This window comes from Eurosta solidaginis, chromosome 2, assembly GCF_040869045.1.
Source record: "Eurosta solidaginis isolate ZX-2024a chromosome 2, ASM4086904v1, whole genome shotgun sequence".
Lineage (NCBI taxonomy): Eukaryota > Metazoa > Arthropoda > Insecta > Diptera > Tephritidae > Eurosta > Eurosta solidaginis.
The window spans coordinates 10,897,819-10,913,910 of record NC_090320.1 but is presented as its reverse complement, the minus strand read 5'-3'; the positions used below and the strand labels follow the sequence as shown (position 1 = coordinate 10,913,910).

Sequence of the window (16,092 nt, the reverse complement as noted above, 5' to 3'; positions counted from 1 at the left end):
ATCTTTCACGATTTCTTACCCCCACTAGCAAATTGAAATAATTTGTGAAAAGAGCTATGTGCTGTAAAACGGCGCAAATGCTTCATTCGAAGTGGTTGGTCAAAAAAAGTTAAAAAAAAAATTGCACAAGTCTATTATATATGTGTAGTATCATTAGTTAACAATGCAAACTAGAAAAAATATTCTCTAGGATCACCAGGAAACGGTTTTTTTGCTCTCCTGAAAAGTTGCTGAAAAACGTATAGCTCTTTTTGTTGGCGCAGCGACGGTATGGTGTTTATTCAATGCAAAAAAAAAATTCAATTTTTCATTAGGAAAGAACTATAAAACAAAGTAAATGTAAAGATAGAAATATATATTTTCAAAACATAAAGTTATTCAATAAAAAAAATTTATGAAAATTAATAAAACTAAGTAGAACGTATAAAAATATATTTATATTAAATTGTCAATATTTATTAATAATTAATTAATTATTACTAATTATTAATAATTCATATTTAAATTGTCAATATTAATATGTATGTTCAAAGGAACTTAATAATACTAACTAAAACGTATTAAAAGTCACTTTCACATTGCAGCATATTGTTTTTATTATATGCCCAAAAAGTAGCATGGAATTTTCCTTTTGCATTCATTGTTGGTTTTAGTGAGTGACAAGCGAAAGCAAACGATCGTGATCACACATCTTTAGTGTCGGTGTGAAAATACGAACTCAAACTGCATAATGTGCAACTTTTGGCCGGCTTTGGTCCAAAGTATACCCAACCTTAAGTTGGTAGTAAAGATAGAGGCGTTTGTATGTTCAACTTTTTGCTGTCTCGCTGGACTCCCTATGAAGATATTTCTGGCTATGCCTATAACGAAAAACCCTTAAGGCTGGGGTTGTAATTAATTGTTTTTTGTTACACCTTATATTCGAGAACGTAGAACGAATCAGGGGTAGGGTCGAATGAGGAGGGAGACGAAAAAAAGGAGGAGGAGCATCATAGCTAAAAGCAGGGGTAAAGAAAAAAGAACATGTAGCGGCAGCTGCCGAAAGGGAGATCGGCAGACGGACGTACAATACAAAGGATTTGATTATTACTTCCTTTATATTAGGTCGGTTGAATATTTGTCCGCTTTTCATACAAATTTTGCAATCGATTTTTAAACAACTTTTCATTGAGCTGCAAACGTGGAACTTTACACATAGGTTAACATATGGTTGCCAGACGTCCCCACTTTCGGGGACTTGTCCCCGATTTCGACGATTTGTCCCAGCGTCCCCGCTTATACTCTAAATGTCCCCGCTTTTACGATAGCATTTTAGATATAATTTTAGTTTACGATGATCTATCAAAAGTGGATGAACTACAAAAATCGAATTTTATTCCATTAGGTGTAAGGACGAATTTGGCACAATTAAGAAAAGATGGAAAGGACCATGCTTGCGACGAATTTTTGGCAAAAATCGATATTGTTTATTGTGAAACATTAGAATATCTGAAACTTTGGACGTCAGGATTCTCTTAATTCAGAGTTTTCAAATGGTTGGATTTCAAAACAGATCAAAACTTGCAATATAGTAAAGTAGAACCATGCCTCTTTTATTTGCTTGAAAAAAAGTGACCATCAATGTGTATAATTTGGCACTATATGGGGTAGGGTGCACTAGAGAAGCCCTTCACTTCAATAAATAAACGCGCAAACACTTTAGGTTTAAATATAAATTACAAACTTTATTATAAATTATTTATTTTTTCAATTGACACTTTTAACTTTGAGTCGATTATAATTCTTTAGTTTAGCGGCGTGATTAGTTAGGTTGATGGCGAATAACTAACTTTACAACGGCCCAGCACATTCCACTGGACCGTTTACTTCTTTTGCTGAGAGCATACATATGTATGTGGGTATACATAGATATGTGTACGCTAAACAGTAATTATGTTTCTTATTTACAGGGTTCTTCAAACAGGTAAATATACATGGTATTCCAAAAAGGGTGAGTATAGAATAAAGGTAAGTAATTTTAAGCAAATATTTCATATAGGTAAATATTTCAAAGGTAAGTAAAAGGTAAATATTTATAATGTAAGTATTAGAAATTAATTCATTTCAGTATAATTATAATTTTTCTTTTCAGATAATATGTATGTATTATATATATAAATTTATTTTAATCCTCAAACTCTATAAGGTTATCGCTCATGTCTTCAACATGCCGGCGGGCCTGGGGCGAGGTGATCTGCATGAGATCCTGCAGCTCCTCCAGCGTTTCCTTGGCTTGATTGAATAAGCCGCGAAGGCGCCTTTGGAGGATAGGACGACGTGGTTGGCGCGGCTTCTCTACACGTCTGCGCTGGGACTGAGTAGTGGACTTCGGCCTGGTTGCCGTGCTAGTTCGCTGTTTCTGATTCCTCGGAGGTCGATTTGTTTCGCGGTCATGATTTGGCGAGCGTTTTGATAGAGCGCGGGGGGGCCTGTGAAGCAGAGTATGGTGTGCTAGCCCGCAGCGACGACAACTTGTTGGAGAGTCACAGGCGCCCGTTACATGTGAGGTGGCTAAACAATTTATGCAGTAACGGTGCGCCTTTGCGGATTCATAGCGCTCGTCTGGAGTCATAGCCAGAAAAGCGCGGCAAAATCGAAGTGAGTGAATGCGGCAGCAGAGGCGGCACTTCCGATAATCCTTGGATCTGGAAAGAAACGTCGAAACCTTATTAGAAGGGGGTATGTGTGATGAGGAGAGATTACATTCGGGTATCATGAGGGGTCCTATAAAAACTGAGGAATACGATTAGGCGGGGGGTAACAGACAGAGTTTCGTTATGTTGCGAGTGACAGTTCCGCCCTCGGTTCGGATATCTACTACGCGAACACTTTGATCACGAGCAGTATAAAGTTTTGTGATTCGGCCTAACCGCCATTCGTTGGGTGGTAAGAGATCGTCTTTAATGACGACGAGGTCACCTTCCTTAACGTTGGCTTCTTGGCGTTGCCATTTGTATCGCTTGTGGAGTTCCTGGAGGTATTCGGTTTTCCAGCGTTTGCTGAATTGGTGATGCAGTACCTTTAGCTTTTGCCATTTGTTCACTAAAGAGAGGTTCTCACAGTTAGGCTCAGGAATAGACAGAAGGGGAGCACCGCGTATAAAATGACCTGGAGTTAAAGCTTTTAGATCGTCGGGGTCTTGTGACATTGGTGAAAGCGGTCTGGAGTTGAGGACCGCTTCTATGCGAATGAGGAGAGTGTTGAACTCCTCAAAGGTAAACTTCTGGTTTCCGGCAACCTTGGTTAAGTGAATTTTAAAGCTTCTCACTGCTGCTTCCCACAATCCTCCCATGTGGGGGGCGTACGGAGGGATAAACTGCCATGAGAGTCCGTGGAGAGCATATTTGCTTACGATGTCTTCGGCAGCTTCCTGGAGAAATGTGGTAAACTCGCGTTGCAGGCTGCGTTGGGCTCCTACAAATGTTTTACCATTATCGGACATAATCTTTGAGGGGATGCCTCGACGGCCCACAAAACGGGCGAATGCTGCTTTGAAAGCTTCAGTGGTGAGGTCTGAGCAGACTTCGAGATGTATGGCTTTGGTGGAAAAGCATACGAAAACGCAGACGTATGCTTTGGCGTATGATGCACGTCGGAGAGTTGACGTTTTGACGAGGAAAGGCCCTGCAAAATCTACTCCAGTGGTATGAAAGGGCAGTGAGTAAGTTACGCGCTCTGGTGGTAGAGCGGCCATCACTTGAGATTTCATTTTTTGCTTATAGATAGTGCATTTCTTGCACTGAAATATGCATTTTTTCACCCTTTGTTTCAGGCGGGGAATATAATATTCTTGTTGGACCATGCGGATCATAAGTTGTGCATCGGCATGGAGTAAGGTTGCATGGAGGAAGTCCAAAAGGAGAGCGCAGTACCGGGAGTTGTCGGGTATGATTATAGGGTGCTTTTCGTTGTGACTAATGTCTGCATAGGCGAGGCGTCCATTTACGCGTAATAGTCCCATTTCGTCCAAGACCGGGTTGAGCGGGAGCAACGCACTTCCTTTTCCGAGAGACTTTGCGGCTTTGAGGTCTGCAATCACTTTTCCATACTGGTTTTTCTGAGCGTTCGCAATGAGCTGCACCTTTGCATGACGAATCTCTTCTTGGGTGAGATGAATTGTGGAGGGTATCAGCTGTTTCCTGGACTTCGAGACAAATCGGCGAATGTAAGCGAGGACTCTCAATGCTCGAGCAAATGACGAAAACCGGTCCAGAAAGTCATGATTTTCCAGTGAGTGCAGGGCTTCTATCCGTCGTTGTTCTGGGGGTGAGTCATTATGATGGCTATCTTTCGGCCAGTCAGGAAGGGAGTGTACGAGCCACCTTGGGCCGTTCCACCAGAGTGAACAGTCGACCAAGTCCTGGGGTCGACATCCCCGAGTGCCCATATCGGCTGGATTTTCTCCACTGGGTACATGTCGCCACGTTGCGTTACTGACATTGTCGAGTATCTGGGATACGCGGTTTGCTACATAGGTTTTCCATGTATGTGGTGGCTTTTCGAGCCAAGCCAGCACTATGGAGGAGTCTGTCCACAGAGTCAAGTTGCTCCCTGTGAGTTTAAGCGAAGTTCGAATATGCTTTACTAATTTTGAGAGTAGTAACGCTCCGCAGAGCTCTAATCGGGGAAGGCTCACTGTTTGTAGGGGTGCAACTTTACTTTTTGCTACGAGTAAGTGAGAGGATATAGAGTTATCGCTGTGTTGAACTCTTAAGTAGACGCAGGCACAATATGCCTTTTCAGAGGCGTCGGAGAAACCATGTATCTGAGTGGGCACGTTGGGGGTGAATTGAACCCAACGTGGAATTTTTATATCTCCAATTGCTGAGAGGTCTTCCGTAAAGGATTTCCATTTGAGAAGTGAACCGGGTTTGATGTGCTCATCCCAATCCGTTCCTTCCATCCAGAGCTGTTGCAGGAGAGTTTTTGCTACTATCATTATAGGCGATAGCCATCCTGCCGGGTCGAAAAGTTTCGCGACGGACGAGAGAATATATCGCTTGGTTGCCGAGTGTGCGTCTGATATGGGGTTGTAAGAATAAGAGAAGGAGTCTTCGAGTGCGTTCCAGCGTACTCCAAGAGTTTTTGTGGAGCTTGAGTCGTGGAATTTTAGAAAGTCCGCATCGAGAAGATCAGATTCGGGGATTGATTCCAATATTTCTGGGTGGTTCGCTGTCATTTTTTTGAGTGGGAAGCCTGCTGACTTTAGTGCTTCGATCAACTGAGTCATGGTTTCGCGAATGGACTGTATGTTATGTCCGCCTGAGAGAATATCATCCACGTAGGTCTCTCGCAGGAGAACGTTGGTAGCGAGGGGGAGTTCGGCTTTGCAGTCTTCTGCGAGCTGCTGCAGGGTGCGAATCGCCAAGTAGGGAGCACAGTTAACACCGAAGGTTACTGTTTTTAATTTAAAATCTTCTACTTGGCCTTGAGGAAATTGACGAAAGAGTATTCGTTGGAAGTCTTGATCTTCCTTGTGGACATATATTTGCCGATACATCTTCTCAATGTCGCCGTTAAATACATATTTGTAGAGTCGCCAGTTGAGTATAACGACCATTAAATCATTTTGTAAAACGGGACCTGTATGAAGCACGTCGTTGAGTGAGATGCCGGAGTGAGATCGTTTGGATGCATTGAAAACTACTCGGACTTTAGTAGTTTTACTATCGGGTTTGAGTACGGCATGATGTGGTAAGTAAAACGAGAAATACTTTCCATCACGTATAATTTCCCGAGGGGTTGTGGGCTCCATATGATCTAGGGTTAAGTATTCCGCTAAGACGTTGGAGTAGGTCGTTCGAAGCTCTGGTTTTTTCTCAATGCTTCGTTCTACGCTGAGGTATTGTTGCTGAGCAGCGGGTCTAGAGTGCCCTAAAGCTATTGAGTTGGGAAACGAGTCTTTAAATGGGAGTTTTACTACGTAGCGGCCATCATTTCTTCGGATTGTGGTACTTTTGTAGAGCTCTTCGCATATTAGATCATCGTCTTTGAGAGAGGAAGCCGATGGCACTTCTTCTTGTTCCCAAAACCTTTTGAGTAGGTCTTCGAGGAACTCCTTTTGCGTTTCAACTACTTGAGTTGAGAATGTTGAGATCTGTTCCTTAAGTGGCCCGCTTAATATCCACCCGAAGATTGTGTTCTGGGCTATTAAACTTCTAGCTACATTGGTTTTGAGGCCCGGAATCAGTATTTGAGGGAGTATGTCGCTACCTAGTACCATATCTATCTTGGCAGGCGCGAAACAGTTGGGGTCTGCTAGAGAGAGTGTTGAGTACTCTTTGAGGTCTATATAAGAGACTTTAAACGTTGGCAAGAATTGCGTCAGTTGAGGGAGTATGATCGCATTAGTTGCGATTTTAATATTGAGATCTGGAGAACATATGGTGATTGAGCACACCTTATCTGCTTTCTGGACTGTTCGTCCGCCCATTCCCAATATTTCGTAATTGGTCTTTTGAACGGGTAGACCAAGTAGCTTTTGTATTCTAGAGGTTACAAAAGTTTTTTGGGATCCTTGGTCCAGAAGAGCACGAATATTAAAGGTTTCTCCTTTGTGTAACACGGGAATGTTTGCTGTAGGGAGCAAGGTTCGCTCTCTACTACTAGAGAAGTGTGAGAGTACGTTCTTCGTGCTGTTTTGAGGAGCTAGCTCAGAGTTCATCGATGCCGCTTGTTGAGAGGTACAAGGCTTTTCTTCATCGATGGTCACGTGAGATGTGACGAGATTTTTCTTCGGTTTTGAGCTGTTTTGCGTTTGGTTGTTGGCTGAGTAGTGTAGGAGGGAGTGGTGTCGCTTTTGGCAGTAAACGCAAGTGAAACTGCTTCCGCATTGTCTTTCTGAGTGGGAGTAAGCCAAACAGTTCTGGCAATACCTGTTTTCCCTTACGAATTTGTTTCTATCTTGAACTGAGAGCTCTTTAAATTTGACACAATTCATCAGCGAGTGATTACTGTTGCACAATTTGCACGAAGCCTGCCTTTTTGGGTCAGTGTGCAATGAGTGTGTCTTGTTCCTTGAGTGGAACGAGTTATTAGTAGGAGTAGAAGACCGCGGGGTGAAATTCGATTGATTAGGCTTTGGTTTGTTAGGCCTATATGTGGTTAGGCGTTCAACCACCTCATACCGAGTAGTCAGAAACTGGTCCAATTCGGACCAAAGAGGTAACTCCTTACGAGAGTTGAGGGATTGCTCCCATAAAGCTAGGGTTTCGTCTGGCAATTTGGAGGAGCAGAGATATACTAGCATCGGGTCCCAATTAGCTGTGGATACTCCGTTTGCCTGAAGGGTTGAGAGGCAATTATTGATTGTGGTTTGCACATATTGTATGCGTTCACCATTTTCGCTGGTTACGGGTTGGATATTAAAGAGGGTTTTGAGCTGGTTGTCGACGAGAATTCTGCGGTTTTCATATCGATGCTTTAATGCATTCCACGCAAGCTCAAAACTTTGGTCATTAAGCGGGTAATTTTTAATAAGGAGGGCTGCTTTACCTCGGGTTTTTTGCCTCAAATGGTAAAGTTTTTGAGCAGGAGAGAGTTTGGGGTGACTAATGTACACTGCAGTGAACATGTCCCTAAAGGATGGCCAGTCTTCATATCCTCCGTAGAAGACCTCTGTGTCACATGCAGGTACCTTTAAATAATTGGGTTGATTAGAAGGGGGGAGCGTTGCTAGCGGAGTCGGATCGGTTCTGCTAGCTTCTTCTGGGGCTGGCCTAATACTACTGAGGATCTCATTTATCCGTAGTCTCGTATTTAATCCTGAATCGTTGATGTGGTCGTATCTTTCCTCACTCGATTTCCTTATTGTCTCTTCAATGTTGCTCATCTGAAGGTTTTCATTCGCCATGTCCACCAAAGCCATGTGTTTGTTTAGTTGCTCCAGATAGGTCTTGAGGCCAGCTTCCGAGTGGTCAGTTTCCGCAATGTTCCACCACTTGTCGCAAAATTTCTCTAATCTTGTGGCTTCAAACATGAATTTTTTATTAAAGATTGCTGCTTCCTCTTCGTCACTCTGAGATTTCGCTCTTGTTTTCTTTGGTGCTTGGGGTAGAAGGGATTGTGGTTTTTCTTCACCTGTGCCGCCCATTGTGAATTTAATTCAATAGGAAGAAGTTGATTTAGGGGTTCTAAAATTGTATCAAAAGTTTCAGGGTGATTTGAGTTCTTTTGACCCACTGTATTTTGAGTTGTTTTTTATAAGTTGAGGGCCACTGTACTTTTGACTAGCCGGATTTGCATAAACAAGTGAGGGTGGGAAATACTTGTCTTAGCGCATCTAAGTCCAAGTATGTTTATGTGCATACAAATATATATATTCAGCGAACAGAAATAAATAGTGTTGGGCGGAGTTAATTTGCAAATTACCTAAATTAAATGGTGTTATAATAAGTACACCTAAAAGGAATTGAGAGAGTCAATAATGCGCTGATTAACTTTGAATGTTTCAGGGACCGAAACAGCATTAAATATTTTGCAGTTTTAAGGCGGAGTTTGCCTTTTGATTTGGGACGAATACATATGTGTATATATGTAACTTTTGTACTTTTGTAAGTCGCAACCAATATCTAAAGTAATTTATTCTAGGAGAGCAAATTTGTTGTGGTGGCTGTGAGAAACGGTATACGGTAAAATTTTAAGGGGAAATTCTAGTATAAGACCCGACAAATCTTACAGCGGATTGGTATATAAGTAAATATGTGATATGGGTATGAGTATATATGGATATATGTAAGAATCACAAATTTGATAGTATTACCAATATACCTATGTATATATAAGAAGAGCTTAGCGGAATTTTATTAAATGAGAGAGATTTGCGCAAAGCGGTGTTTTGTACGGATTCTTTCCAAGATCCTGTCAACTTTACCGTAGATGAGTGCGATTATTTGCTTAGGGGAATTCCGCTGCACTTATATATGCATATGTTTTGGGCAAGGTGTACTTACTTTGGCATATTTGCTTTTACCACCTGATTTTTCTGTTGCTGGATTGTTGTTGTTGTTGTCGCTCGGTGTCGCTGATGCTGTTGCGCTAGCGGCAGTACTGCTTCGTTGTTGTTGCGTCGGTTTTGCTGCCGGGTACCACTTTTGCAGGTCTACTGCTCGTGGTTTAAAAATTAAAAACTTTGTGGATGCGTTTCCAAACCACTTTGAAAATCGTTTTTTTTTTGTAAATTATGTCTAATTTGGTTTTATTTTTATTTTTTTCAACAAGCGCTCCACGTTTTTTTTTTTTTATTATAAAAATTCTTTTATTTTCCTACGTTCTTTCCTTTTTTAATATTTTCAAACTTTTGTTTTTCTTCCTGTTTTTCGACAACTTTTTCTATATAATATCTCTTCGTTTTCTTTTTAATAATTTCTAGGTTTTTATTCCTTTTTTATTTTCACCGTCTTTTTTTCAGAACTTGGCCACTGTAGCTTCACCGTTTGCGTTCTTCACTTCACCTCACTCACTTTCTCAGTAAAATTGGATGCACTTTTGTTGCTTTTACTTTTTCTGTACTTGTATATTTGTATTCTTTAATATTTCTCACTTAATTTGTATTTTTATTTTATTTCTAATAATTTTTAATATAATGTATATATCGTAGGTATTTTGAAACTTTTGTTTGTCTTTCTATGTTTTCAGCACTTGTAATGTATTTTTTAAGTATTTTAAAAATTTTGTTTCTTTTTATATTTTCAGCACTTTGTATTAGATTAATATGTTAGCGCGTCGCGTCTACCGGTTTTTAGTGTTTTAATATATTGTTTTCAATGTAATTAATATTTAATTATTATTTTCACTATTTCCTAGGTCGCTAGTTCACTGTATGGTACCAAAGGACCATGTATAATTTGGCACTATATGGGGTAGGGTGCACTAGAGAAGCCCTTCACTTCAATAAATAAACGCGCAAACACTTTAGGTTTAAATATAAATTACAAACTTTATTATAAATTATTTATTTTTTCAATTGACACTTTTAACTTTGAGTCGATTATAATTCTTTAGTTTAGCGGCGTGATTAGTTAGGTTGATGGCGAATAACTAACTTTACAACGGCCCAGCACATTCCACTGGACCGTTTACTTCTTTTGCTGAGAGCATACATATGTATGTGGGTATACATAGATATGTGTACGCTAAACAGTAATTATGTTTCTTATTTACAGGGTTCTTCAAACAGGTAAATATACATGGTATTCCAAAAAGGGTGAGTATAGAATAAAGGTAAGTAATTTTAAGCAAATATTTCATATAGGTAAATATTTCAAAGGTAAGTAAAAGGTAAATATTTATAATGTAAGTATTAGAAATTAATTCATTTCAGTATAATTATAATTTTTCTTTTCAGATAATATGTATGTATTATATATATAAATTTATTTTAATCCTCAAACTCTATAAGGTTATCGCTCATGTCTTCAACACAATGATTCTTTGTTACATGATCAAATCGTAAATTTGAGAAAAATTTTTGGAATCCAAGGCCGATGATCACGATTTTTTTGCACAAAAATCTGCAAGCGCAAAAATGGCTGCGTTTTGTTCAGCTAATAAAGATCTCGAAGGATATTCGGAAGTGCTCCAAATTGCTCAATTTTTCTATTCAATACCATGTCACAATGCGAACTGCGAAAGAATTTTCTCCTTAATGAGCTCGCTATGGACAAAAGAAAGAAATCCTTTGACTGTTGATCAATTTTTCAGATTTTATATGTCTCGAGTTTCAAAAAATTTTAACCCTTCCTGAGAATGCTGAACTTTTGAAAAAATCAGAAATTCCCAGAAATATGTCGGGAAGTGCTGACAGAAAAAGAGCACCAGATTCTTGAAATTAGAAGTAAGAAAAAATAATGTATAAATAATTATCTGTAATAAACAACATGTTTGTGCGAATTGTTAAATTATTTACAATATTCCCCTACCCTTTATAAATTTTTTTGCAGTTGTCCGGGTGCAATTGCCCGTCTTCGACTGCGTTTAGAAGGTTAAACTTGGTCAAACTTTTTACTATAAAAATTTTATTACCTTTTTTGTTGGAAGTGTCCCCGATTCATATCTCGGGCATCTGGTAACCCTAGTTTACACCGTGACAATGCAACAAAAGGAAAAAAATCCGTTAGGTGGCGCAAGGATCGAAATAATTAGATAAGAATTTAAAAATTTCCAAACCAGCTTTTTAGTAGCTTCTCGATGAGCTAGAGGCTTGAAATTTAAAACTTAATTCAAAGGTCGATGACAGCCGATGACACTATACAAAAAGATTCGCTAGGGGGCGCACGGTATGAGATATTTAGAAAAATCGTACGAAACGGAGGGAATTTTGGGATTGATTTTTATGTAAGTTGTCATTGAGCTACAAATGTGAAACTTCACAGATAGGATAAGACGCCGAGAAAATTTAAGAAAACGAGAAAAAATTCCGTTAGGTGGCGCAGGGATCGAAATATTTAGATAAGAATTTGGAAATCTGGTGTTTGAGATCGATTTTAAAATAACTTCTCTAAAATCATGAAACCTCAGAGACAGATTAAGACACCGTGACAAAGGAACAAAAGGAGAAAAAAGTCCATTAGGTGGCGCACGGACCGAAAAATTTAGATAATAATTTGGAAATTTGAAACCGGGTTTTAAGTAACTTCTCGATGAGCTAGAGGCTAAAAAGTTGGAGCTAAATTCAGAGGTCGATGACAGCCGATGACACAGTACAAAAAGTTTCGCTGGGGGGCGCACGGACTGACATATTTAGAAAAATCAAACGGAACGGAGGGAATTTGGGATTGATTTTTATGTAAGTTCTCATTGAGCTACAAGCGTTAAACTTAACAGATAGTTTAAGACACGGAGAAAATGTAAGAAAAGGAGAAAATAAAAAATTGCAAGCACTTCCTTTATAAAAATGGACAAAAATCAGCGAAAAACGTTTCTTTGATTGACTAATAATATCTCCTTTCCTACCAACTTTCCAATTCAAGTAATGTGCGCTCCACTTTTATATTTTTACTTCTCATAAATATTTTTGCAATTTCTATGATTTTTAAAAATCAAAGTTTAGCAAGAATAAGTATTTATATAGGCAGACATTTTTCGCTGATGTTTGTCCATTTATATAAAGGAAGTGCTTAAAATTTTTTTATTTTATTTTTATTTTTAAATTTGGTTTTACTAATAATTTTATGAGTTTACTAGTCGTTATTTCAAGTATTTAAAAAATCGAATAAATTGAAGAAAAAATTTTGTTTTGAGTAGCTTTTCAATACGAAGATGACCTTTTTCCACTACGACAGATGTAAGATTAATGCATTCGGATAAGGTATTTTAAAAATAATCTTCGAATACCTCAAACAGCTAATCTTTGGTAAGAAGGTTATTTCTTAAGTTTTTAGAGATTTTCTTTATGAGCTCCATCAAGTTTGATGCGGTGGATTTACCCGGACAGCACCCATGCTGAAAAACCAGTTCTTTTGCACCGTTTATTACACCGATCTAGCAAACCACAAAACTAAACGTCCATATTCGTTAAACTAGTTCAGAATAAATAAATAATTGTGTGCTTTGTTGAATGGTGTACGCAACGTTTCACAGTTTTAATGACACTGTATTCAGACTTTGACAATTGCGGACGTTGTGAACAGTGGTTTCACTGACACATCTGATTCTAAAGAAAACTACAAGAAAATAAACAGAACTACAGAATAAACAGTAATAAAGTATATTAACGTTTATTATATTTTGAGTTGTCTGCACAGTTTGACTGTTTAAGCATATTTTATTAGACCGCGTTTACAAACACAAATTTTTGTTGCTCATTATTGGCAAATTCTCATTATCGGCAAATTATTTGGTGTTACGCATTCTACTTTCACGCGGCAACTCTATCCATGCAACTATTTCACATTCCGTTACAATTTATTGCAAACAACTTTTTTATTTCTTATTCAAGTTAAAATGTGGATCAGAGGGCATGACAGCTTAAAATAGAAAGTTTCGCTAGGTGTCGCACGGATCTGTAACTGAAATGTGTCCCTCAATTTTAACTCTACACCATTCTCCACTTCTATGACCGAAAAGTGTGTGTGTCCATGATTCATCGCAACCGATTCAGCTATAGGTTGTACACTATGAACAACAGAGGTGCGTGTCTCCGCTACTAAACACAATCCGTTTTGTAGCGAGTTATTTAACCATAAAACCAAGAAATAAATTTCTAATGAACTTTTGTTTTTTTTTTTTGAGACCATTAAGTTTGTTTATTAGCAAATATATAGGGAAATAAGCGGATAGATTTAAAAAATTATATCAGATAGCTCTTAGACCCACGACTTAGAACACCGTCTAAACTCGAAAAAATATAGATTTCAATGCTAAAAAATACCGTATTATTATCAATGACTGGATTTAGAATGCATTTTAGAATTTTCAAATAATACAGATATTGAACGAATAAGAATTATTTACATGAAAGGTCGACTTGCATTCCTTTTCTACTTTGGCTGATGTTACAATAGCTGATGTTGCGATTAATTCTGTTACAGGGGAATTGTCTACAGTGGTTGACGCTTCAGTTGAATCTGTTTCAGTAGACGACTGGTAAACGTTAAGATTTATTTACACAGACCAAATATGCTATGGCATAAATATTTTATTTCTTAGTAAGTACACGTGACATAGTTAAACGAATATTGACAAACAAACAAAGCCAAGCAAATTTTGTTTGTTCAGGTGAACTCCGAGATATTTTAGTCATGGGAACTGTCATTATCTTTTTAGGCTCACAATCGTACAGCTTGATAAGTGACTTGTTGAGCATGTTTTTCGTTTGCGGAGAGAATACTTTACTTTTCAATTGTCTACACAGTCCAAAGTAGCATTTCTTGACCAGAATGATTACTCGTGCTTAGGGGAGGATAAAGTGTGCCGGGACGACTAGTAAACTTATAAAATTAAAAATTAAAATAAAGTAAAAAAATTTTATGCACTTCCTTTATATAAATGGACGCGAAAAATGTCTCCTTACACAAAGACTTATTCTTGCTAAACTTTGATTTTTAAATACTTGAATTTCTGGGAAAAATGTTAGAAACTCTTTTAGACTACTTATTTACATATTTTTTTTTTTGAAATTTTTCGACTTTTGAAAAATCTTAATATTTGGAATAATTTTGCATAACCTTTTTATCGTTTTCAGGAGCTCTAGAACTCTTTAAAGTCTACTCAGAACAGTCTTTTATTTGCCTCTTTTCGACATTTAGTATACTAAGTGAAGTTGGCACTCTCAAATTTCAAAACCTTAATTTAACTAAACGCCAGACATAGGAGCTGGGCCGACTGCACTCTTTAAATATAACTTCGATCGGAACTATCTCAGATCATTTCGATATTGATTTCGGGATAATTTTATGACGGCCATCAAAAAAACATTTCCAGTAGATCCATATAGGGCAATAGCTATCTCTGAGCTAAGCTTCATCGAAACTAGTTCAGCCGTCCTAATGTGATTGAGACACAAAGACGTGATTTAGTCTTACCGACATCCAAACATCTCAACTTTATGTTCATACAGATTTTGGTCTAAATAATTTTGAAAAAATCGTTTTCAGGATACGTGCAGAATGATTTTGGAATCATTCCGAAACCATTTCCAGATTATTTTCATATAGATTTTCGTCTAAAAAATTTTGAAAAACTCGTTTTCAGGCTACGTGCAGAATGATTTCGGAATCATTCCGAAACCATCTCCAGATTATTTTGAAACTATTTTCTAATAATTTTACGACTTTCTCTTGACTGTTTCGGTATGGTTTTGGGCCTATTTCTGAATCATTGCGGTACCATTTGCGGTCACTTTTCTTTGGGTACGTATCTGGACTCTTCGTGACTATTTGGGCCGGTTCAGGACTGAGCTGGGAATCATTTAGTAACTACTTCTAGTTTACTTCAGGACTATTTCAGTATTCCGTTTGGAATAGTTTCGTGATTATTTTAAGATTATTTCAGAACTATTTAGGGACTGTTTCGGGATAATCATTCTGGCTAATTTCAAGATTTTTTAAGGTTATTTCGAGGCCGTTTAGGGATTGTGATTGGGATATTTTATAAAATGTTTCGAGTGGTTTCTTGGTTGTTTTTGTTCTATTCAAAAGACCATTTCGAAAGGAAGTTTAATTCAAAAGAGCTTAAGTAGAACATCACGCTTCTACACTTGGGCTTCTGTAACTACGAATGCGAAACGCGTCTTTTCCAACCTCTCAATGAACTTGTACTGTGATGCTCGGAAACGCGATCATTCCGATATTAACAACGTAATATATCTGTTAGATCAATTACTTAACTATGGAAGACTTGTACTGTGCAGAGTGCCATCTATATCTATCGTATTAAAAAGCTAATATCTTAGTGTATCTCTAGTATGTAAGATTTTCTCAGTTTTAGACTTAATAAATAAATTAACGTAAATAAATAAAAACAAGTTAAGGTGTCTAAGTTCGGGTGTAATCGAACTTTATATACTCAGCGTGAGCTTCAATTGTAGATTTCATTTCAGATAAATTACTTTTCTACATAACACGAGGCACCGCCCGTTTAAAAAAATGTCTCCACATTTCCTCTTACAATAAAACTTGATAAGTGAAATATCATTGATTCAAAACTATTTTTTGCTAAGTTATAGCTTATTATTCTAGCCTACAACCCTTTTAAACTTGTTTTATATCTAAGTTGCCGTGGTTTTTAACTGATCCCGTCCATTTTTACTAGAAATATTTTCTGCTATAGGGAAAATTTGTGTACCCAATTTTATTACGATCCGTTAATTTTTCTTCGATTTATGGCTCCCGAAACACAGAAAATTGCTTAGTCGTAAAAGGGGCGGTGCCACGCCCATTTTTTTAAATTTGAAGTTTTTCTTATTTATTGTTATAAATTAAATTGGGAAATGAAATACCATTGATATAAACCTTTTTTTTGCAAAGATGTAGCTTATTTGATTCGTCCACGACCCTTTTAAAAATCTTTTTATATAAAAGTGGGCGTGATCCTTAACCGATTTCGTTAATTTTT

At 37.8% G+C, this 16,092-nt stretch overlaps 1 protein-coding gene across 2 annotated transcripts; it reads right to left on the bottom strand.

Annotated features, from left to right (window-relative positions):
- Positions 1 to 1,633: 1,633 nt before the first annotated feature.
- On the bottom strand, positions 1,634 to 9,377 carry LOC137239275 (uncharacterized). 2 transcript variants are annotated; one of them, XR_010949316.1, is made up of 2 exons: positions 8,991 to 9,377; positions 1,634 to 2,684 (listed from the first exon to the last, which is right to left on the bottom strand). XR_010949316.1 is itself a non-coding variant. In XM_067764375.1 (2 exons), the coding sequence occupies exon 2, from the start codon at positions 8,129 to 8,131 to the stop codon at positions 2,786 to 2,788; it is 5,346 nt and encodes a 1,781-aa protein (XP_067620476.1). In that variant the 5' UTR covers positions 8,132 to 8,650; positions 8,991 to 9,377; the 3' UTR covers positions 1,634 to 2,785. The 2 variants fall into 2 exon arrangements, 1 of the variants encoding a protein (XP_067620476.1); XM_067764375.1 differs by having other exon boundaries at positions 1,634 to 8,650.
- Positions 9,378 to 16,092: the final 6,715 nt, after the last annotated feature.

Bases quoted from the DNA above. Each gene is read 5' to 3' on its own strand.
- LOC137239275 (XM_067764375.1), bottom strand. From the start codon at position 8,131: ATGGGCGGCACAGGTGAAGAAAAACCACAATCCCTTCTACCCCAAGCA.